Genomic DNA, 26083 nt, shown 5'->3' on the forward strand with positions numbered 1-26083 from the left:
CATCTTTTGGCCAGTTTTCTAATTTATTTAATGGAGGAGAGAATTTTAGGAGTTCCTCACTTCATCATTTACTCTGACATTACTCCAGTCTAAAGTGTTTTGATCGAGCACTCCTCGACCTTTAAAAAAGTGAATATCTACAGTGTCCAGGAAAAAAAAGACCCTGAAAGTTAATTGGATTTTCAGGATCCTTCTGCTGTTTCTGAGGTCACTTATCCCAATGTTGTTTTTCATTTGACAAGCAAGAAGAAAGATGTTTTTTTGCATGTGATATAAACATATAAGCCAGACCATGTTTCCCCTCTACTCAGAATCCTCCAGTGTATCCCCATCTCACTTATTATAAGAGTATTTGACCTATAAGTTAATGACCTATAAGATCACAAATGATCTCTTCTGCTGTTGCCTCTCAGACCCCGTTTACCACATTTTCCCTGCTGTAGCTGCACTGCCTTCTTTGCCAATTCTCAAACATGATAAGGATTCTCCCACATTAGGGACCTACATCAACTGCTCCCTAGGCCATTAATGATCTTCCCTTAGATAACTGTGTGGCACACTTTCTCACTTCCTTCAAGTTTTGGATGAGTGTCACCTCAATGAAACCTGCCTTCACCACTCAAGTTAAAATCATTGTCACTCAGCACTCCCCATTCCCCTTACCATGCTTTTTGTACATAGTACTTGTTTCTTTCTAACATACAATTTAATTTCCTAATTTATTATGTGTATTGTTTATTTTATGCTTCCTTCCCTCTTTCATTTCCCCACACACATTAAAATGGATGTTAGTCAAGATAGGAACTTGTGATTATTTGTTCATTGATATATCCCTAGCATCTAGAACACTGCTTGATAGAGTAAATATTTAATAGGCATTCAATTAATTAATATTGAATTTAATAGATATTCAATTAATTAATTCTGCCTAGATTTATCTTAATATTTTATCTGTTACATGGGCATGTGCTTAGTATAGATTCTGGTATTTATTAGGTGTATATTCATTTTTCACTGAATAGCACAATGAATATTATGCTCCATTTCTAACCCTTTATTTTTCCAGTATTGTCAGGTAAATGAAATGTTCCACCTAAATGAACTTTCCCATATAACTGATCTCCAAGAAGTCTAGGTTTTAACATTTTTATATATCTCTTCATGGAATGGGTACAATGGTTTTCACGCCTTCCGGAACACAGCAGAGTGACTATAATTTAACGTTTTTGTTGGATTTTGAAAAACTATGGAAAAAATAATAGGAATAAAAGAATACCCTGTGTGGCAAGGATTTAACCTCTTACTTAACTGTATGAGCTTGAGCAATTTTGTTAACCATTCTCAGCTTCAGTTTCATCGTTTGTAAAAAGATAATAATAACTTCCCTGAATAGCTCATATATTGCTGTGAGGTTCAAACAAGATAATGCATGGGAATACTATCTCTAAGTTGTAAAGCTACCAACAAATGCAAGGTAGAGTTGATACAAATGTTTATGATTTAGGAAGATGCTGAATACATATGAACTGATCCCTACTGGTGAGTTTTTAGGGAACAGAGAAGGGTTACACTCAATGTGAGAACAGCTAAACCTGAATAACATCAGCTCTACCTGTCATTAGTTGAAAATAATTTTAGATTCCTGATGTTTTAGTGTGAGCATCTTTCAACACTGGAATTTTGTAAGTCTCCTTGCCCTAGAGTATTAAGAATTATCAACTTTTTACATGTTTTGGAGCCAAAGATGACTCCCGTGTTTCCTAGGAATAACTCTGGTGCCCTTGGTACTGAAAATGTACTCCAAAATGCAAAGACGCTCAGATACTTAGGGAACCCTGGGACAGTGAAAAAAGAACAGAAAGTTAGAGTCGTTTGTCAGCTCAAGTTCCTCAAGTTGGTCAGGGTGGGGTTTTTTGTTTGTTTTGTAATTGTTGTTTTGGTTTTGTTTTGTTTTTTTTAACATCTTTATTGGGGTATAATTGCTTTACAATGGTGTGTTAGTTTCTGCTTTATAACAAAGTGAATCAGTTATACATATACATATGTTCCCATATCTCTTCCCTCTTGCATCTCCCTCCCTCCCACCCTCCCTATCCCACCCCTCTAGGTGGTCACAAAGCACCGAGCTGATCTCCCTGTGCTATGTGGCTGCTTCCCACTAGTTATCTACCTTACATTTGGTAGTGTATATATGTCCATGGTTTGTTTTCCATTAAGGAAAGGCTAGCAACATGTACCTTTGAGTTCTTCTGACTTTCCAAATCACAAATGGAAAGGAATAATGTATTCATTTTTCTTGGGTCCTGCATTATAGAGGAATTTTAAGATTAATGAGAGACATCTCATTTTGTCAGTGACCACTATTTTTGTTTGTAATTCAGTTGATTTCAACATTTTCAGTGAGAGTTTTGTTGGGGAACTGAAGTATTGGGTTGACCAAAAGGTTCGTTCAGTTTTTCCCATAAGATGGCTCTAGTAGCACTTAGTTGTCTTTAACTTCATTTGAAACAATTTTGTTAGATTGTTCGTGACAGCTGTCATATCAGTGTGCATTTTAAAAAAGACTTATCAAAATTGGTGAACTTTTGTGCAGCCATTTTAATATTGAAGATGGAAGAATAAAGCAACATTTTCAGCACTTTATGCTTTATTATTTCAAGAAAGGTAAAAATGCAACTGAAACGCAAAAAAAAAAAACAAGATTTGTGCAGTGTATGGAGAAGGTACTGTGACTGATCGAATGTGTCAAAAGTAGTTTGTGAAGTTTCATGCTAGGGATTTCTTGCTGGACGATGCTGCATCGTCGGGTAGACCAGTTGAAGTTGATAGCAACTGAATCAAGACATTAATTAAGAAAAATCAATGTTATACCATGTGGGAGATAGCCAACATACTCAAAATATCCAAATCAAGTGTTGAAAATAATTTGCACCAGCTTGGTTATGTTCATCGCTTTGATGTTTGGGTTCCACATAAGTTAAGCGCAAAAAAAACTTCTTGACCATATTTCCACGTGTGATTCTCTACTGAAACGTAATGAAAACATGCCATTTTTAAAACAAATTGTGACAAGCGGTGAAAAGTGGACAATGTACAACAATGTGGAACAGAAGAGACCATGGGCCAAGCAAAATGAACCACCACCAGCCACACCAAAGGCTTATCTTCATCCAAAGAAGGTGATGTTGTGTATATGGTGGGATTAGAAGGGAGTCCTCTATTTGAGTTCTTTTCAAAAACCAAACTATTAATACCAACAAGTACTACTCCCAGTTAGACCAACTGAAAGTGGCACTCGACGAAAAGCGTCCAGAATTAGTCAACAGAAAATGCATAATCTTCCATCAGGATAATGCAAGACTGCATGTTTCTTTGATGACCAGGCAAAAACTGTTACAGCTTGCCTGGGAAGTTATGATCCATCCTCTGTATTCACCAGACATTGCACCTTCAGATTTCCATTTATTTCGGCTTTACAAAATTCTCTTAATGGAAAAAATTTCAATTCCCTGGAAGACTATAAAAGGTAACTGAACAGTTCTTTGCTCCAAAATATAAAAAGTCTTGGGAATATAGAATTATGAAGTTACCTGAAAAATGGCAGTAGGTAGTGGAACAAAAAGATGCATATGCTGTTCAATAAAATGCTTGGTAAAAATGAAAAATGTGTCTTTTATTTTTACTTAAAATCTGAAGTCACATTTTGGCCAACCCAATATATGACAGGAAAAGACGTTATCTTTATGGCAAATGGATGGTATGGGTGGACCTTTCTTGATGGATGTAGTCTCACCACCTTCTTATTCTCTGATGGCTGGAAAGTAAAGCCCAGGAGTGCTTTAAGTAAGCAGTCAGTATTCCTTCTAATACCCCGCTAGCCTCCACATGTCATTTTTCTGGCCATGACTGTTGGTCAGTTCTAGCAACTGACCTTTCAGGTAGTAATCACCAAAATACAGGCCATAGTAGAGGTTGGGGAAAGGAACAGTCAAACCCATTTGGCTGTCTTAAGGAAGTTGTAAAAAGAAAAAACTTTGTTTTTAGTAGAAAGGAAAAGAAAAAGTGTATGGAGTCAATGTGTTTGGTCAAAACTAATTAAATATCTTAGTTTTTGATGAGCCACAAGTCATTAATTTCAGTTTATTTTATCCATCAATGTTGGCTCTTTCCAACCTCCATGCCTTTTCAAATACATCATTTCCTCTGCCTGGAATGCTCTACCTGTGCTTTGTTTACATAGTAAAATTCTGTGTTTCCATCAAGATTACTGCTGTGAAATGCAACTACTCTTAATTCTTTCATTTTAGGAGTTTAACTTAACATTAGCAAGCTGTTTGCATTTCTTTTACAATACAGCTTATTAGCATCCCATTATTTTGTCTTCTGATGATGTTATATAACAACTATTACTCTCTTTTGCCCAATTCGTTGTACATATTCTCCTAGGTCCTATTTTGTTTTAATTTACTCATTTACTCCTCTCTTTTTCTCTTTCTCTTTCAATATTTAGTGAATGCCTATGAGGGCCAGACATTGTGTTAGTTGTTTTGCCCACATTATTTCATTTATTTCATTTACATGTCCCAGCAGACTTATAAGTCATTATCTCTATTTTACAGTGCACTAAATTGAGGTCTAGAGAAGTCAAGTTACTTGCTCCAAAGTTCCAGCTAGTAAGCAGGGATTTTTGTGGAAATACAATGCCCTATTTTTTCCCTACTCTATTACACTGGCTCCTTTCTCTATAGTTTCAATTGATTCCTCTATGTGTGTCTGAAATCAATCTTTCGGTGCCTTTATGGGGCTGTCCTAAAGTAAGAAAGGAATTTTGGCTTCTTAGTGCTCAGGGTCCATCACAGTGTTACTCCCTAAGAGGAAGTAACTAAAAATAATCCTTGGAGAAGAGAGACTTGGAGAAGGTGGCTATAAAATAATTGGGATACAAGCTCACATCTTCCCTACTGCAACCAGGAATGCTTCTACCCTCAGTAGGGATGGCAGTGACACCACAGGTAATGTTGAGCCCAGTGAGGCAGCACTTGGTGGAGGGTGGTAATGGCTTCTTCAACTTTTCTTGAAGCTGTCACAGAGCTCGGTAGGTCCTTAGTGAGGCCCAGGATTGAGTTTTTCATTCTATAAAACTTTTCTTTTCTTTTTCTTTTCTTCTCATATCTTCCTTTTTCTTCTTCTAGTCCTACCTCCTCCCTTCCCCTTCTACTCCTCTTCTTCTTCCTCTTCTCCTTCTCCTTCTTCTTCATCCCTTCTTCCTCTTGTTTCTCCTCCTCCTCTGCCCCTCCTTCCCCCCCCACCTGCGTCATTAATCTTGTCAAGAAGCATGTGCTTTGATAAGGTATACACTATAATCATCTTGATAAGTAGTTTTTGAATTTTTAGTAAATCCAATCAAAATAGCACTCAGAAAGGGAGCATAATGAGGGTATGTTTGAGCTGCAGATTAAATTTCAGTTTTCAAATTTGATCTTAGGTGACCTTTATTTTTAGAACTATATAGGAAGAAAAATCTGAGAAATTTTATTAAAGCTCTTTATTGTGGAGTACTTGATAAATAAATAACATTAAGTACAGTCCTTGAATGCTGCACAATAAAGATTTCAGCAGTAACTTCAGCCTTGGTCAGTTCTTCCCGCATTCCACGTGATTCCAGGAGAATGCACACCATTCAAACAGCTCTTGTTTACCAAATAGCTAAAATTTGCCAGATTTACATAAGTTATTTTAAATCTCCATGGCTCTGCAAAAGTGGATGATATGATACAGATTTTACAAAGGAGGAAACAGATTCAAAGAGGTTTACGCTGCTTGCCCAAGTTTATGCTATTTACCATATCTAGTAAGTGACATTGCTGGGACTCATAACCCAGTCCCTCTGACTCCTAAGTTCTTGCTTCTGCCACCACACCATACTTCTTTGCTAATTAACAAATAGCTAAGAACAGGTAATAGAAATTTCACAGTCTATGTTATAGTCTTTTAATCTCTGGGATGAATATTAATTTCTTGAGAAATTACTGAATTCTCCTCCTCATGCTCCCCCATCATTTTCTCAACAGAAAGAAATGTCCTCACAGTGAGCCACTGTAGTCAAGCCATGACCTACACCTCCTTGCCTCATTCCATAACTCTCTCATCCTCTTTTGTCTTATTGCTATTTCATCTCCCACTAGATGCAAACCCCTAAAGGGCAAGAGCTATAATTTCTCTTTCTCCTCTACAGACTTCAGCACAGGGCTGGACCACTGGGGTTTTTTTGTTTGCTTTTTGTTGTGTTTTTTTGTGCAGTACGCGGGCCTCTCACCGTTGTGGCCTCTCCCACTGCGGAGTACAGGCTCCGGACGCGCAGGCTCAGCGGCCATGGCTCACGGGCCCAGCCGCTCCGCGGCGTGTGGGATCCCCCCGAACCAGGGCACGAACCCGTGTCCCCTGCATCGGCAGGCGGACTCTCAACCACTGCGCCAGCAGGGAAGCCCTGGACCATTGGGTTTTCAGTAGGTATTTGTTAACTAACTTTTTTTTGTCAATAACAGAAGTACCTTCTCTGGCCATATTAGAAAAGCAGCTTCCTTAATTGCACAGTATGGTGAACAGGAAACACACCTGTTGTGAATGGTGACTCAATAAATTGGGGACGAGGATGTGCTTGGGGACACCCCATTTTGGTTTTCTCTCTGAAGTATGGAGTTTAACCCCCTTGTTGTATAGATAGGGATGCTGAAGCCTAGAAAGTGTAAATGATTTGTCTCAAGGAAACAGGGAAGCCTAACAGAGCTGTGACTATTTTAAATCTATGTTTAAAGAAGACAATACATGCACATGGTACAAAATTTTTAAATCACAAAAGGTTAAAGAGTGAAAAATAATTCCAGCCCCCCATCCTTCAGGCATGCAGTTCTCTTCTTCAGAGGCAACCAATATTTATTAGTTTCTTGTGTGCCCTTGTATACATAGTATATTCATTTATAGACACATATAGAAAATACATAAAGTTTTCCCCAGACAATTAGTGTTCTGTGCTGTTTTGCATATTTTTTCCCACTTTACTATATATCTTAGAGATTGTTCCACTCAGTTTATACAGAACTGCTTCATTTTTAAATGGCTGAATTGTATGACTCCATCTATTGATGAGCATTTATGTTGTTTCCAGTCTTCTGCTATTATAAACAAAGTTGCAGAGAATGTTCTTGTATATGTGTCATGCCACACATGTGCAAACACGTGCTGGGTCTAAGCATATGTACATTTCAATTTTGAAAGCTTTTGCCAAATTGTCCTCCACAAAGGTTGTAAGACTATGCAAAATTTGTATTTGACAAAATTTATAAATGAAATAGTTACTGTTAATTTTACAAAAGAATGATTGTCTTGACCTTACAGAACTGTTCAATACAGTGTTTCTTTAAATGATCAATCCCCACTGTACACTCAAATGAGAATTCAGTTTAAAGAAATGTGACTTATACACTACTGTTCAGGAACACATCTATTGGGTAAAGCATGTGAAGATGGCAGTATGTTTCTAAAATGCAATTGAGGCTACATAAACTGTGCTTCTAATCATATTACCAAACCCCAGAGGTGTGATCAGGTGAAAGTGTGTGGAGAAAAGAACAAGGGGGTCAGACTCAACTAGAAGGAAGTAAAGCTACCACAAGGGCAGGACTGGTGTCGTGCCAATAAACTGGGTTTCTGTCTGAGAGGGGGCAGGGGTCAGCAGGAAGTCTTGATATTTGTACTCTTCACTAATTTCCATGATGTAGATACTCTTATCAGGACCAATTTCAAGCTACCAGTATGACAGCACTGAATGTGAAATTATGAAGATGCTCAGAATTGGTATTTATGAATCACTACAAACCAACTCCAGCACAACACTGCACAGAACCTAAGGGTAGACAGCTGGAGAACATACAATTTGGGTCTGACCAAATGTCAGATGACCTTGGCAGAAGTGAGCTGCCTATTCTTCATAGTGTTTTCCTTGGTGAGGTTGGAGCCTGTACTTCTCCAAGATGGTCTTTCCAAATCCCATCTGAAGAACATTATCTGTTTGGTGCTCCCGACACTATTCATCTGAGTGGACTGAACCTCACTAGTCTCTCGAGAAGCAAAAAAACCAAGGAGTTTTGTAAATTGTCAAGTGCTATTTCAATGTCAAACATTCATCCTGTTATTAACCTGATGTCAGCTGCAGAACTACATAAGCAGTCAACTCACGGGCAAGGTCCAACATCAGCAGTTCTCTCCCCTAGCTGCACATTAGAAACAATAGGGGAGTGTTAAAAAAAAGTCATAGTGCCCACCCTTACCCCCAGTCAATTGAATAAAAACTAGTGAGAGTGAAACCATGCATAAGTATTTTGTAAAAGCTTCCCAGATGATTCTGACTTGCAGCCAAGGTTGAGAATTACTGTGCTGCACTACCTGGTTCTGCCATTGAATCAACTCTTCCTACCACCTCCCCTCCCTTATCATATGCCAGTCACACTGGCCACCTTGCTGTTCCAACAACACACCAAACACATTCATGACTTTAAGGCTTTGTATTTGCTATTACTTCTCTTGAGAATTTTTCCCCCTGACTCTTTGCATGTCTGGTGCTATTATTCAAGTTTCAGCTCAAAACCTCATCCTCAGATAATCTTTCCCCACTCTACCTAAATTTACTCTCCTATTCTATCACAGCACTCTGTATTATTTCTTTCATTATATGTATCACCATCTGAAAATATCTAAATTATTATTTATCACTCATTTATTACTTGTCTGTTTCCACCAAGATCACCCAACTTGAGGGCAAGGCCTTTGATTGTATTATTCACTGTTGTTTCCCTGGTTGCCTAGAATAGTGCTTGGAGCATAGTAGGTATACACTCAAAGATTGTCCTTTAACCATCAGGGGATAGTTATTAAACATCTTCTATGGTTGAATTCAATGATGTATTCAAATATTTCATTGTGTTAAGGTTTAAACTGCATAGCATTGCATTCAAGGCTATTCGTGACCTAGCCACCAACAAACTTGTCAGCCTCACCTTCTACTTGCTGTCCTCTTGAATCAGGAGGTCTATATGAATTGCAGTAGCTAGGGAACGTGGTCTGGAACTGAACACTGCAGGGTTTTCTTTAACAGAGAAGTGTATTTGTGTGTGTACTGGGGGAAAGAGGCAGAGGATGGAATGTTTGTGGCCAGGGCAGGGGCCAATGAAGAGAGTAGCATAGTCATAAGAAGGTTGCTCTTGGAGGGGAATAGAAGACAAGATAGACTCAGTAACATTATACATAACTCATCTAATGTACCTGATATTTTCCCTTTTACAAATCACTTGCACATGCATTCTATATTATTTGTTTTGTATAACTCTAGGATGGAGGTAATGCCATTATTTATATCCTCATTTTTTAGATGAGTAATCAAGGTTCAAGGTTCAAGACCTTGCCTGAGGCCATTTGGAGCTGGGATTTGACACCTGCTGTTCTGACTGCCAGTCTAGTACTCTTTACATTTCTATTTTGTGGAGCTTGGGCCAGACTGTGGAAAGTACAGAAAGCCAAGAAAAGGAGTGTGGGCTTGATTCCTGTTCCCCTCAGTAGAGCTAACTATAACATCAAAAGAATCAAAAATGATTATGGGTTTATAACCACTCCCAAGAAGCATTCCTGTTGAGCATTAGCTGAGGGGCCTGGCTGAGGGCCCATCATGGTGTTGGGTTAACGGCCATCTGTGTTTCTGGGTGGGTGGGACAGGTGGGGGAATGGTTCCAGCCCTAGAATCACAAGCAGTCAACTACCTTATAAGTTCTTCTCACAAACGACTTGCCCTGTGGCAGGGCACAGACTGTTGTTTAGAGTTTTCTAGCCTGTTCCACAGGCCAAAGAGCAGTATTCTAGGAGGAAAAAAAGTACTAGGAATCAATAATACTTGGGATTGCTTTTCATAGAAGAGAGACCTTGGGTGATTAGGCCAGAGGTTCTAGGCTGCCTCAGCCCCAGAGAAAGTAATGTCCACAGGATACATGGCCCTAAACAGGCCTTGGTCTCCTTCCAGTATATGTAGGTCACTCAGGGAAGAGGCACTTAGCTACTTCTTTCTGTAGGGTACTGTCTTTGTTTTTCAGAGAAAGCCCTTAAAGTCAAGAGATTTGAGATTGGAAAAACAAGATAGGTATGCAGACTGGCTTCAGCCCTCCTAGAGTCACACTCAGGGACTCTGAGACTCCCATCACAAATACTAATGTGAATAGAAGACTTCTGAACCTACCTTCCTTAGTCTGCTACTATTCTCTTAATGCCTAACATATTCCCATCTAGTTATAGATCGGGGGGAAAGATGAAGAGAGAAGTAGAGGAACTTCCCTGGTGGTCTAGTGGTAAAGAATCCGCCTTCCAATGCAGGGGACATGGGTTTGATCCCGGGACAGGGAACTAAGATCCCACATGCCACAGGACAACTAAGCCCACGTGCCACAACTACTGAGCTCACATGCCTCAATGAGAGAGCCCACCTGCTGCAAAGTACAGAGCCCACACACCACAACTACAGAGCCCATGCACCACAACTAGAGAGAGAAAACCCGCACGCCACAAGTAGAGAGAAGCCCGTGCGACACAACAAAGAGCCCACACTGTGACAAAAGATCCCACGTGCCATAGCTATGACCCAACACAGCCAAAAAAAGAAAAAGAAAGAAAGAAAGAAAAAGAGAAGTAGAAATATGGGTCACATAGTGATTCAGTAAGACCACAGGGCTGGTCCTCAGGTCTTCCTCCTTCCTGCTCTATGATCTTTTACTATTCTGTGCTACCTCTTTCTTTGAAATATAGTGTCAGGGTCCATATGAGAAAAGATATCACATTGACAAAGACAAGCATCTATATCACAGGTCACACAGACCTGGCTTCTGATTCTGCTTCTGCCACTTATTAGCTGGTAACTGTAGGTGAGTCATTCAGCATCTCTGAGCCTTATTTTCCTCAACCCTAAATTAAGAATAGTAGCTACCTGGAAGAATTTTGGCAAGAATTAAGTGAGTCAGCATCTTTAAAGGCACCTGGAATAGTACCCAAAGCACAGTGGGTTACCTCCTCTCTCCATTGCTTTCTCTAGGAAAGTCAAGGATTACTCTTCCTTGACACTAGGAAGAGGCAATGGGTATATGTAGAAACTACAGGGCAAATAAGTCAGGAGAGAGGCAAATATTCAATAAAATATTTGCTTGGTTTTATAGTGGTTCAGTAGAAAGCATATGGTAGCCTGGATTGAAACTGAGCTATATTATTTGGTCTCAATAGGTACTCTGTATCTCATGTTTCCTCATAAATTGAGGGTAACGTTCTGTACCCTCCCTACTTTGAAGAAAGGCTCAGCAAGATAATGAATATGAAAATGATTTTGAAGTAATAAAGCAAATGTGCAAAGAACATTGTGGGCAGGAAAGCTGAGTTTTAGTTCCATCACTGTCATTGATGCATTGTTTAACCTTGGTCAAGTCCACTCTGCTTTCTGGATCTCAATTTCCTCACCTGTAAAATAAGAGTGTTGGACTAGATGATCTCTGCAGAGGTCCTTGCCTCTTCTGATATTCAAGGAGTTTATTATTTAAATAATAATAATAATAGATAAGATCTGTATAATGCTTTATGTTATTTTTACATCTATTATCTTATGTGAGAATAGCACTGAACTGCTAGACTGGGGATAGGGAGACATGGATTCTTGTTGCTACTTTGACATTGACTCATAGTATGACCTTAAGCAAGTTTTTTCCATTCTCTGAGTCTAAGTTTCTTAGTCTGTGAAATAGGAGATACTGAGGGTTGGACTAAGTCATGTAGGTCTCTAAACTTTTCCACAAAGCCCTGGGGAGTCCTATAGAGTTTTTCTAAGGTGTACCACAGTGATAAGGCTGCAGAGAAGGGGAGAAAAGGAGAGGTCTAGCAGAAGTTCTAAGTTTCCTATACCTGCTTCAGGCACATTAAGTTTAATTTTTATCTGTTACGTTATATGGGGCCTTTATGTAATGTTTCATTTATAAAAAGGTTCACCACAAAAGAATAAAATAACTTGAATGGATGTTCTCTAAAGCCTTAAGTTTTAAAAGTGGGATTCAATAACATATGTTGTTTGATAACACCATTGTTGTTTTTTGAATAAAATAGTATATTGTGAATATCCTTCCAAGTTAAAAAATAAGACACTGACTGCAGTGTTCCTTTGCATGAATATAGAATAATTTAATCATTCTCTTAATGTTGGACATTTAAATTTTTCCAATGCAGTCGTCCCTTGGTGTCTGCTGGGGATTGGTTCCAGAAGCCCCGGTTGATGCCAAAATATGTGGATGCTCAAGTCCCTTATATAAAATGACGTAGTCCACCTGAAACTGTAAAACTCTTAGAAGAAAACAAAGGCAGTACACTCTTTGATATCAGTCCTAGCAATCCTTTTTTGGATCTGTCTCCTCAGGCAAAAGCAACAAAAGCAAAAATAAACAAATGGGACTACATCAAACTAAAATACTTATGCATAGTGAAGGAAACCATTGACAAAACAAAAAGACAACCTACTGAATGGGAGAAGATATTTGCAAATGATATGTCAGATAAGGGGTTGATGTCCAAAATATATAAAGAGCTCACACAACCCAACATCACAGAAAAAAAAAAAAAAAAAAAAAACCCGAACAACCCAAACAATGAGCAGAGGACCTGAATAGACATTTTTCCAAAGAACACATACAGATGGCCAACAGGCACATGAAAAGATGCTCAACGTCACTAATTATCAGAGAAATGCAGATCACTAATTATCAGAGAAATGCAAATCAAAACCACAGTGAGATATCACCTCACACCTGTTAGAATGACTATCATCAAAAAGACAACAATGGAATATTACTCAGCCATAAAAAGAAATGAAATTAAGTTATTTGTAGTGAGGTGGATGGACCTAGAGTCTGTCATACAGAGTGAAGTAAGTCAGAAAGAGAAAAGCATATACCATATGCTAACACATATATATGGAAGGTAAAAAAAAAAAAACGGTACTGATGAACCTAATGGCAGCACAGGAATAAAGACGTAGACATAGAGAATGGACTTGAGGACACCGAGGGGAGGGGAAAGCTGGAGCAAACTGAGAGTAGCATCGACATATATACACTACCAAATGTAAAATAGCTAGTGGGAAGCAGCAGCATAACGCAGGGAGATCAGCTCTGTGCTTTGTGACCACCTAGAGGGGCAGGATAGGGAGGGTGGGAGGGAGGATCAAGAGGGAGTGCTTATGGGGATATATGTATGCATATGCCTGAATCACTTTGTTGTACAACAGAAACTAACACAGTATTGTGAAGCAATTATACTCCAATAAAGATCTTTTAAAGTAAAAACAAAAAACAAGTGTTGGAGAGGATGTGGAGAAAAGGGGACCCTCATGCACTATTGGTGGAATTGTAAATTAGTGCAGCCATTATGGAAAACCATATGGATGGTCCTCAAAAAATTAAAAATAGAACTACTATATGATCCAGCAGTTCCACTTCTGGGCATTTATCTGAAGAAAATGAAAACATTAATTCAAAAAGATTATATGTATCCCTATGTTCATTGCAGCATCATTTACAATAGCCAAGATATGGAAGCAACCTAAGTGTCCATCAATAGAAGAATGGATAAAGAAGATGTGGTGTATATATACAGTGGGTATTATACTAAGTGAAATAAGTGAGACAGAGAAAGATAAATACCATATGATTTCACTTATATGTGGATTTTAAAAAACAAATGAAAAAACAAAACAGACTCATAAATTCAGAGAGCAAACTGGTAGTCACCAGAGGGGAGGAGGGTGAGGGGTTGGGAGAAATAGGTGAAGGGGATTAAGAGATAAAAGCTTCCAATTATAAAATAAGTCACAGGGCTGTGATGTACAGCATAGGGAATATAATCAATAATATTGTAATAACTTTGTATGATTTACTAGGTTACTAGGCTTATCATGCTGATAAAATCCTAAAGTATATAAACATCAAATCACTATGTTGTACAACTGAAACTAATATAATTCTGTATGTCACTATAGTGCAATTAAAAAGAGAAAAAAATATGAATAACAAATAAATAAATAATAAAAATAAACTGGCATAATAGAATGAATATAGTTGAAATTTCGATCCATGGTTGGTTGAATCCATGAATGTGAAACACACGACTATGAAGGGCTGACTGCATTCCCTGTTTAAATAATGCTACACTGAACTACTTTTTTGTGCTTAACTTATTATCTTCTTATAAAACATTCCAAAAGTGGAATTACTGGTTGAAGTTTATGTGAATTTAATTTTTTTAGGTATATGGCAAAATTGCTCTCTAAAAAGTTTACACACCCACTAACAATACCTTTTCACCAGTAATTAGTATTAAATTTTTACTAGTCTTCCTTGTGAAAATGATATCTTATTTAAATTGTATTTCTATAATTATTAATACAATTGAAATTGCACAAATTTCATATGCTTACTGATCTTTTGTGGTTCTTCTTTTAATTGCCTGTTCATGTCTGTTGCCCATCTTTCTGTTGTATTGTTCATCGTTATATGTCAAGGAAATTGACCACTGCTTTTACATACTTGATACTGATATGTATTTTTTAGTTCATGATTGTCTTTAAATTGTATTATTATGTTTGTTTCACATAAGAAAGTTTAAATTTTTTTCTAGTCATGTCTGTCAGAATTTTTGCTTATGTATTCTTTATTGTCATGTTTTAAAAATCCCTTTTGGACCTTCAAAAATTAAAAAATGTTCACCTACAATATTTCAATATCTAACAATATTTCAATAATTCCTTTTTGTTTTTTTTATTGACATATTTAATCCATCTGGAATTTGTTTTGGTTTCAACTAGTAATTTAACTTTATTATCTTTTCCAAATGAATAACGAGTTGTTCTGACACCATTTAATGAATAAATCATCCTTTCTTTACTGATTTGGAATGACATATTACATGTGCAGAGTCTGTTTTTGGCTTTTCTGGTCTCTTGCACTGATAGGTCTATGCTGAGTCAATATCAAACTGTTGTAATTATTATGGCATTATAATACTTTAAATGTCTAGTAGGAAAAGTCTTATTACTCTTCTTTTTCAAAAATATCTTGGCAATATCACACATTTTATTCCTTTAGATAAACTTTGGGATAATGTTGCCAAAATTTTGTTTGGATTGGCTTAAATTTATAGATTTGAATGGGGAAAACACTGGCATCCTTGCAGTATTGCATCTTCCCATCCAGGAACACTGTACATCTTTCCATTTAATTCCAGTCTTCTTTTACATACCTCGATAAAGGTGTTTTGTTTTGTTTTGTTTTTAGTTTTGTTTATATAGGCCCTACACTAACACTCTATTTATGAAGCATGAGAAGTCCTACTTCTTCAGTCTTCTCTATAGGTTCATAATAAAGATGATGACTTGACCCTCTTCTCATTTGCATGATGTGTTGCCACAGATGGTGGGTAACTCCCCTACTTTACCTCCTCAGCTCCAAATAAGATTTTTCACAATGAACAAATTGAAAAAAACCTAATCAGACGTTGACCTCAGCTCATACTGCATGGCAGCACCAAAGGGGCTGACAGAAAACAATAGAAATGGGGAGTCTCTGGAGAAAATATCTGAAGCCTGTCCTGTGACCTTTGTTTCTGCTGGAGCTTTGAATCAGACTTAAGGTTTATGATGGAAGAATAAGACCCATGAAGAAAAATGCAGAACACTATCAGGCAGTCAAGAATTTCAGAGCCAGCTGGCATGCAGAGGGCCTCATATCAGTTCATTATGTGACCATTCACAGGGATAAAGGGTTTGAGCTGTTCTAATAAGAGAGTTATCAAGTACTTAAATGTGCGATCTGTTTGTAGTTCTAGAGTTTGGACTTACCTCCTTCAGCATGTGAGAGGGGTTTTCATGTTTTGCCAGAGTTTTCACAATGACATTTTTTGTGAGACTGATTATAGGTTGTTGATAAAATTTTGCTGTTGGAGGTCAACAGTGTCAAAGAGCCAGGTGTAATGTTTGTAGAATCTGAGGAGGAGAAGAAGATGGATTGTAGTTTGTGTTCTCTATGTTAATTATTCAGTCACCTTGGCTACAGCATGGGAACAGAGGACCTTCTAGGACCATCTTGGAGCAGGCCCAGATCCCATTTACACAGTTCTTTTGTCAACTGAGAAGGCCATACACTTACTAGACAATAAACAAAGATACTTAACATCCTCAGAGTGCTCAGTCTTGAGACTACATCCACCCACAACATGTCTCCTTCGGATGCATTTACTAGATCTTGTGCTGGCTCTACCAATTTCCTGCGATTTGGGGCATGTCATTTCAATACCTTGAGGCCATTTTCATAACTGAAGAGTCAAGCAGTACTTTGGGACATTTTATTAGAAGGCTTTTAAAGTCCTTTACAGATCAAAGATTATCTATTTTTAATAATATATAATTATTATGTATTATTACCAATAGGTCAAAGCTACAAGGAGACAGACACTGAGTTTCCTGGAAGTAAGAGCTTCATAACAGAGTCCAGAAATGAAGTGGGCTGCAATTCAAGAAAAGATGGGGCAGGGATGATATAGAGGGGATTCAAGCTTTTTATGGAGAAGTAGGGGTGGTGTGACCAGTGTTTAAAATTCTTTCCAATATGTAAGATTCATAGCCTTACGGACTATGATATGGAACAAATAAACTGTGTGGTGCCATGCAGGTCAATTTCATTTTAATGAGCATCATTTTCTTCAGCTGTATAATGCGGTATATAGTAATCCCTGTTATACTTAATTTGTACAAGCTTTTGTAAGCTAATCAAATGGGATGGAATTTTATTTTATTATGCTTTATATTAGGTTTTAATTTATTATTACTTTATGTTATTATATGTTATTTATAATACATAAATAAATAGGTATTATATAGTAGAGTGTAAATGTAACCTTTATATGCACTAGGAAACCAAAAATTCATGTGACTCCCTTTACTGGCATATTCACTTTATTGCAGTAGTCTGGAACCACACCCACAATATGTCTGAGGTCTGCCTGTAGTCTTGAGGTTTGCAGCAGCACTGATACTGTGGGGGTGTCCCAGGTCTAGAATACCCACAGCACTGGAAATGAACCCACTGGAATTTGGTACAGGGCCTGCCTTCTAGGAGTTGACACCCAAAGGCTATATGGCAATCATCAAAGCACCATCCATTCTGCGTACATATTACAGTCCTCAGTTTGCAGCAGAAAGAAGCTGTTAGCAAATTATGTGTTCTATTTATACAAGTAAAATCCTGCAGTATGGTAGAAAGGGTATTGGCCTAGAGGCCTTAGTTTTTTCATTGTTGAGTGAAAGTGATGACAGTACCTACCTCAAAGCATTGCCAAGGCGATTTATTTAAATAGCATATGTAAACCCCCTCACACAGGCCTTGTTCATAGTAAGTGCCTATTAAATGGTAGTTTTTCTTCCTTAAGGTGCCTCCAATTCAGTGTTCTTCGGGCAAGTCACCTCCCCAGAACTCATCCTTGGAATGAAAGTGTTGTCCTGGGGTGATTTTTAATAGTTCCTTCAAGCCCAGCATTTCAGAGTCCTTTGACAAAGGGAAGAGAAAGAGGGAGGGAGGGAGGGAAGGAAAAAGAAAAGGGGAGAGGAAGGAAAAGAAAATTTTGCTAACCTGGTTACAATGAATCTCCTACAAAAAATAACCTACTACAATAGATGTGACTGTAATGTAAATTATAGACTGAGTGAAGAGAGAAGAAAGCTGAGCTATAGCTAGATTTGTGGGCTTTTCCCCCGATATCAAATAGCAATTGTGCTTCATTTTTTATTCCTTTTCTCTACCACAAACATTCTTACTCTGCCAAAAGAAGCCTCCTTAAAATCTCGGTCTATCCCATAAAGTAAAGCACAGAAGTAAATGAGAGAAAAAATACCAAGGACTTGGAGAAAGAAAGGGGTGTGATGAAGGGATGCACAGGCTCAGGCTGGGAGGCAGGGCCACAAGTGTAAGTTCTGCATGTTTCAGAGCATCAGGGTATGTACCGCTGTCTATTTCTGCTGGTGACCTTATGTGCCTCTGGATCTCTCTGTTCCACTCGAGTATTCATTCAGTCAGTGTTTATTGAAGGCCTACTGTGTGCCAGGCCTGTGCGAGGAGCAAGGAGACAAAGTATTGAGTGAAATATGTGTTTCTGAGTGGACCTCCATGTTTTTCTTTGAACAGCTATAATCCTAGGGATTTCTGAGTCTGAGAATGTGTGTGGTGTGTTTGTATATTTCTGTGTATCTCTCACAACTTCACATGTGCATGACAGTGATTGTTTTTCTTCTGCTATCTTCAGAGGACTTCCTTTCATTTGCTGTGTTCACTTTGCAAAGAGTGGGCTTTATCTGTTTGATTTTTACAACCTGAAGGAGTGAGGGTATGATCACTAATATTTTAAAAACAATTAAAAATCACATGGAGTTCTCTTTTATAGAAGGCTTAATTGTATTATGAAAAATAAGGATGTTATTAGCTCAAGTATGATCCTATGATGATTACAGAAGTCAGGAGAAGGGAATATTGCCTGAGCCCAAGTCTCTGCTATGCCATCCTAAAGGAGTGACAATTTCCACCATATTTTCTCATGGACATTATTGACTTTTAGTAAAGAGCATCTTATTTAAAAAGCCAGTATGTAATCCTAATAAAGGAGTATCAGCAGGACCTGAATTGTTCATCCCTTTGAAAAACACCTATGAAAACCAAACAATATAGCATTGAATTAAGCCATCCTGGTTTAATAGTTAGAGTCTTTGTGATCAAATTGTATGGGACCATTTTCTATCCACTTCTCTCATTGGGCAGGGTATATCGTCACAACTTTTCTGCCTAGAAATACTTTCCAAAGAGACTCTGGCAACACATTAACAGGACTGTCTACCCTTATATTTGTTCTCCCAGGAAAACAGAAGTACCTGTGTGCCAGCAGAAATGATTGCACCATCGATAAATTCCGAAGGAAAAATTGTCCATCTTGTCGCCTCCGGAAATGCTATGAAGCAGGGATGACTCTGGGAGGTACAATATTTTTCTTCCTTTTTCTGCTTCTTCCTTTCCCTCCCTCATTCTCTTATTCTCTCTTTAAACCAGATTTTCCTCTTTGATGCTTCCATGGAGGCCAGCCATGCTCTAGATACAGGCTGACCCCTTCATATCCTATGTGGCCATCAGCCAGCTGGTGCTTTTCTTTATCTTTAACCATGCCACACCGCACTGTGGGGCTCAGCATAGGAGCAGGAGGTATGAAGCAGGGATCAGGACCCATCAGAGGGTGAGTGAGTGTGGACTTGACTATGAAGGGTTCCCCAGGGGACATAATGGTACTGACCTTCTGTTGTTAAATGGTGGCTAGGATGAGAGAACTAAGGAATCCAGAACAGTCACAGGTGCAGGATGACCCAGGCACAGGCTGGCCCTGAAAACCCAGGAATATCCCTCAGTTAGCTGCTGCCTGTGTTGTGGAGTTGGCCACCTGGAATGAGAAGCTGCTTTTCTTTGGAGCCTATGACTAGGCTGCCAAGCAGAGCCAATTTCCTATCCCACATCTCCCAGGGATGAGCAGGCCTTTTAATCATTTCATTTTGTTTGCAAATCTATTGACCATTTCCAAAAGCATTTTTTTTTTAGTAGCAGAGTAACTTGACAGAACGAAGATACAGCTCTTTCAAGGGTAATCCCCCATCGTAATGCTCTCTGTCCTTTATTCTATGTCTACCATAATTGTTGTCACTATTACAGAAAGGTTTGGCTGACACTTACATTTTCCCCCTTCAAAATCCTCATTTCTTCATGTTTATATCTACTCAGTGCCAGGGTCCTCTCTACTGCCTGCTGCTTCCAAAAACATGCACTTTTCATGAGAAAAGCTAGCTTATTAGTCTACTTTGATTTGGAAATTTGAAGAAAGGCAAACCTGTTTCTGAACACCTGAAACTGTAGCCTCATATCTGATTACTTATTATCAGCCTGGAAAACCCACGTGTCTATAATTCTGCCCTCTCCCCTCCCCTTCTCAAGGCTGATTTAGAGTACTTGTTTATCATTGGCTTTCTGCAAGGTGCTTAATACCTTGTCTGCTTATGTGCATATTTACAGAAACCAACATGGTTGTTTTCTAACCATGTGTGGGTCTTCATGTGGGTAACTGTGTCCTCCCCTCCTCACAGGCTAGTGATAGTCTTTAAACAGACCAAAGTACTAAAAATGAATTGACGCAGATTCAGCTTGAGACAGCCTCTCAAGTAGTGTCTAGTACTCCTAGACATTGCAGCCAGATCCTCTGTGAGTGGTTTTCCAGGCAACCGCATCAAATGAGATTCAAATAATATAAGAAAAGTCAACTTTGTTCTTCTTTGCTTGGCTTACTACAGAAAAATCCTATAATTGTGGTCTACAGTGGGGAGGAAGAAACAGGATTGGGTGTGGAGGGAGAGGGCAGAAAGATAGCCAGGAAAGTTGACAAAGGGGTTGACAAGATGAAGTGTTCTCCATATGAATGTTGTCACAACATTCATGGTGGGGGGTCACCCCATGGTGAGGGTTCTGATACTTTGGACTCCCAATTATTTAGCCCTCTGTGAATTATGTATAAGATATGGGGGCTCCCAGGTATGGAAAACTTTTGCTTAGTTTTCCATCTGCTGATATGAATTGCAAGCCGCTTTGACACAGGTAAAGTTTAATGGTAACAAAAGTCCTCATAACATTTGGGCCCAAATCGTGAAATTAGTTTCATGTATCAGCTAATATCCTCTGTTATAAAGCAGACTGTGACATAATTACAGTGAATCTCTTTTGAAAAGAAGTTTGTGTATAACAATTTCACTATTCCATATAGCAGTCCAACATAAATCTGTAAATTAATTTCTTGAAGAGAGTGGTAAAGTAAGTTTTCAGATTGATTTACTAAAGTGTTCAAATTTGAATGGGCTTGGTCAATACAATGAAAAGAAGCTGAGAAGTGCTGTGGCTGGCTTTGGTTTCAGTTCCCTTTTTACATTTACTGAGTGTCTGCTATGTACAAGGTACCATGCTAGGCAATAGAGCTCAGGCAGGCAAACTTCCAGAAATGTCCAAAAACTACAAGGATTCTTGATGTCTTGTAAATGATCTTGCCTTTGGAGTCAGGCAGACCTAGGTTAAAGGCCCAGCTCCATTATTCACTGTGCCCCTTCTAAGCTTCAATTTCTTCATCTGTGATATAGACATACCATTCTTACAGAGCTATGATAGGGTCAGATGACATGATGAATGTGAACATGCTTGGTAAATGACAAAGTGCTAGACAAATGTGAGGACTTATTATAATGGTAAGGTCACTGGTAATTTAGCTGGTAAGGCTCTACACAGCACTTCCCAGTTGGCTTTAATCCTGAGTTACTTAGCATGCCCTATAATATGTAATAGCTCTAACAGGCAGACCATCACCAGAAATCATCTCAAAACAAAAGTACCATCAAGATCCTACTTGGAAGCCGATTCTAGTAATTAAGGGAATCATATATTATGTTCAAGTACCAAGTCAGTAAAAACCCAAATGTTTACCCTCTTAGACACCATTGTTTAATAAACAAACCTTTCCATTTTGCTAAACTTATCTTCACATTCCTTGCTTCCCTGCTGCAAACCCTTCCCAGTTTATTGTTAACTTGCAAATTCAGTGTATACTATACCTTTACTCAAACAATGGAAAAAAGAAAGCAAGCATCAATACAGTGATCCTTCTGAATACATTGGTAATAGACATCCTTTTTCACAAGATGTGGGTTTAGCATCAACATTTTGATCACCTTGAAGGAGATTTTGGATAATTTTGTTTTATTTTTCCCATCACTCAATTTAAAATTGTATAATATCTTCCAAAACGGCAACTAAGAATGTAGCTTTGGTCAAATCCCTTTTCCCATCTGAGGCTCATTTTTCTCATCATAAAAACGAGGTAGTGGGCTTCACCAAGGACCTTTTAGGCACTACCATTTTGTGATTCTATGTCTAAAGTCACAGAGAAAGGATTGTAGATGTATCAGCCCTTTTTTGGATTGTCTATTCACTGTTCCAGAGGTATAGATTAGTCTAGACTTGAGTGCATTGACTTGCATAGTAATTTTAGCTACCTCAAGTCACACCTAAATAAGATATATCATGTGTCTAGACTGTATGGATAGGTTATTGATGGAGTAGAGGGCAGAAGGACTGTCTTTATATCTTAGAAAAGCTGGCACTCTGCAGCTGATGGCTGCTTGGTCTTGATGCCTCAAGGTCTCTAATTTGGCTTTCTCTTTAGTGTTCCCTCTATGTTTGGTGATGGAATCTCCTCAGCTCAGAGATACTTAAAACACATACCCTTTTCCTTTTTGCTTCTAGGCCTATCTACCTGTTGATTCTTGTTATCTTAGCAGCTCTTGGTGTTTCTGAAAGGATCCTGGAGGTGGTTGGATTCTCAGAGTGGTTTCCTTAAAGCCTACCTTCAGGCTCTCAACTGCCCATCTACAACAAGGATAGGCCTTTCTTTGAACATGGTTCATTTCTGGCTGCTTTTGAAAAACCACATGTTGCTAATTGCTTCAATAATCTAACCTCCTTGCCTACTTTTTGTTTAAGAAAATTTTTAAAAATATAAATGTCCAAAGAAGCACCTTCTCCCTGATGAATTAACTGCTGCTTTTTCACAGTTCATAATTAGAATAAATATACAGCCATTTCTTACTTTTCTTTGCACTTCTCAAGGATATACTCCCAGTTTCTAAGATGGAATAAGAAAGAAAGAATTACCTTTACCCGCCATATTCTTCCCTGACCCTTCCTTCCTTCTCATTTTCTCTCCTATTCCTCCCTAAACATTATTTCTTTCTGTGCTATGCAACTTTTGAGTTCTCAACCTTTAATAAATGGCTTTGTCCCCTGCCTACTCCCTCCTCTCCTGAAACATGGAAAATGGTAAGCCTTTTAGGAATTTCAGGTAACAGCCAAACCCCAGAAGAGGAGAAGAAACATGGAGCCCCAGAGCATGTGAGAATCTGAGATGTGCAGCATTTTCTTCAGAGGTTACTCTAGCATATTTGAGAAGTCTCGTTCTTACTAGGAGGCTGAACTCCACATCTGAGACTCAAAACTGTTAACAGATCTGTAGGTTTTAACAACCTCCATGATTCTCTAGTTGAGAGGATGGCCTGGTCTGATGTTGCCATGGACACTATGAACATCCTTCTCATTTCCAGTGTTGAAGAGAGCCTTGATGTCAGCTCTTTCATCTTTCCCCATGCTCACGAGCAGCCCACCATTGTTACTTCTGGATCACATGCCCTGGATGCAAGAGAGTGATTCCAATGCTGAAATACCATTTCATGGCTTTGTTCTTCAGCGGAAAAGTTTCACAACATTTATTCATCCATCAAACTATCCATTCATCTTTCCTACCAGCCAACTAGCTAGCCCTTTCATCTTTCCATCCATTCACTCATATATTTACCCCTTTAACACATATTAATTGAGTGCCAACTATGTGCCAGCTTCTGTGGTAGGCATTTTGGGGGAACATAGGTGAATGAGATACAATTCCTGCCTTCAGAAAGTTAAACAAGGGGAGACAGACCATGATAACTAATACACCTTAACTTTAAAGGCTAAATAGGAAATGAAGAAGCTGGGAAGAAGTTTAGTGAGGTAGAGGGAAAGGACACTCAAGGCAAAGGGCACAGTTTGAATAAAGGCAGAAAGACATTTAAAAAATTCATTGAGGTTTTAAGGAATAGCACAAGTAGTTTAATATGGCCAGATCTGGAGAAAGGGGGAAGGCAAGCTGAAACCACACTGAAAATGTACTTGGTTATTATGCTAAAAGGTTTGAACTTCAGGCAGTTGAAGAGCTATGACATGGAATAGACATGTTCACATACCATTTTGTTTATTTGCATGGTTGTTTTTTTAAGAGAATTAGCGATGACATCAATGCTGTATAGATGAGGGCTTAAATTTTATAAAAAGAGATAGTATGCTAGGTAGAGAGAGAGAAAGAAATTTCTAGCATCGATTTCATTAAACACCTAGGATTATAGCCTTGGTTCCTGGGGTTAGTTGCCTCTGCTTGGATTGATACCTGTAAGTACTGACCATGTGCATAAGTCCTTCCCTTATACAAGTCTGCTGCCTTGATCTAGGCCAGTGCTTCTCAGTATGGGTTCTGAGAAAAATAGTTCTGTGACATGATACATGAAAAATTATTTTTATGGTTAAATAAGTTAGGAAAACTTGCATATTATGGTCTTGATCAGGAAGATTTACAGTGCATGTTAGCATATCACAGACCTTGTCAAGTATTGCAATAAAGTAACCTGAGGAGCTTGGTAATTCAGTATTCCCAAATTTAACTCAAGCACAGAAACCTGTTTTCACATAGTACCTGTTAATATCCTATAAAACCACTGTTTTCTGGAATGTACTTTGGAAAACTTGGTTATAGATAAATACTCTATCCTATAAGTAGGCAATACCCCAAGCCCAGGTCATCCATTTTATAGATGTGTATACCTACATGTATATTGCTCACAAGGAGAATCAATTAAGAATGACTTCATGACGAAGAGCAGACCATCTTCACCACATCTCAACTGTATGCACCAGAGGCTACTAAAACCACTAAAGTAAACCATGTTGGGTCTGTAGTATTATTGTCATACACAAAGGATAGGATATAATTCAGGCCCAAGTTATCTAATAGCCACAGGTACATATTCCTGACCCAAGGAGCATGCTAGATACATAATTTCTGAGAAATATAATGACTTCTAGCATCATGCAAAGTGATCACTAAATATTTTGGCTATCTAGACATTCTACCGTAAAGTTTAACAGTCCTTTTGTGTACTCTCTGACTAGCATTCCAACATCCACCCAGAACCTCATCATGGTGCTACCACATACACTCATTGCTCATGTAGGAGGCCTAGAAATCACAGATTTTAAGAATTTGTGTCCCACTGCCCACCCAATGATTGAATCCCCTCTAAACCCTGTTCAGCAAGCAGTAGAGTATCATAAAGAATCAACAATGTGGAACTCAGTTAATGGAATTTCCTCCCTTCTACTTGGACTCTGTAGATTAGAGTCCAAAAAGTCTCTAGGTTGGAGATGTAAGCAGTAAGTCTCAATTCTAAGAAGTGCTACTCCCCACACAAATTTCTTAGATACTTGAGTGCTCCTACAGATCAGCATAACTGAGGCATGCACAGAGGAGCAGAACTGCCCCATAAATTTTGACACCAACCTGTACAACATGTGGCTCAGCACTTACAGTTTCTGGTTTTGTTTTGCTTTTTTTTTTTTCTTTTGGTTTTGTGTTTTAAGAGGTCCTGTGTATAGTGGAAATAGCATGGTGGACTAGGATACATACAGGCCTTGTTTCTAGTCCTGGCTCTGGCACTTAGTATCTTGATGACCTTGGATAAATCATTAGATGGCTCTGAGCCTCAGTTTCCCTGACTCAGTTTTCCAACTACACTATGGGAATAATAAAATTTTCCTTACAGAATGGTGGTAAATTTGTAAAGAAACTGGTACATAGTAGGCACACAATAAATATCACTGTATCTCCCTTTTTGGATGAAAATTGGTCTGTGCGCTCCCAGTCACTAATGGAGCCTATTCTTTCTGCTATAGGAGTGTGGATTATGGTACTGGTTCCTTGGTTCTCTGGTCTCTGAATTTCCCCTAAATTAACCATTGCAATCTGTCCTCCAGGGTCAATATTGCCATCCTCCAATTGGTTGCATATATATTTGGTGACATTGGAGAGAAAAAGGTATACTTCTCTCTAACTGTAGTTCTCAAGTGAACTTGTATATGGAGAGATGAGAGACCGTATCTCTTATTTCCTCCAAACCAAATTATTTGGTACAGCACATATATGCTGTAGTCTGTCTCTGAATATTTGTTTTTAGAGAACTATGGTAGAGGTAAATAATTTTCTC

General features: G+C 38.5%; 1 protein-coding gene across 2 annotated transcripts in view; it reads left to right on the plus strand.

Annotated features, from left to right (window-relative positions):
• The window catches only part of AR (androgen receptor), a 163002-nt gene that overhangs the window by 112991 nt on the left and 23928 nt on the right, over positions 1-26083 (plus strand). Inside the window, exons 3-4 of one of the 2 annotated variants that reach the window (XM_065900897.1) lie at positions 19020-19136; positions 22514-22575. In XM_065900897.1, the coding sequence (XP_065756969.1) occupies positions 19020-19136; positions 22514-22575 (179 nt within the window). Of the gene's footprint in view, positions 1-19019; positions 19137-22513; positions 22576-26083 lie in introns of those variants that run through there. The other variant, XM_065900896.1, reaches the window with a different exon arrangement.

Source organism: Phocoena phocoena, chromosome X (assembly GCF_963924675.1).
Source record: "Phocoena phocoena chromosome X, mPhoPho1.1, whole genome shotgun sequence".
In the NCBI taxonomy this organism is placed as follows: domain Eukaryota; kingdom Metazoa; phylum Chordata; class Mammalia; order Artiodactyla; family Phocoenidae; genus Phocoena; species Phocoena phocoena.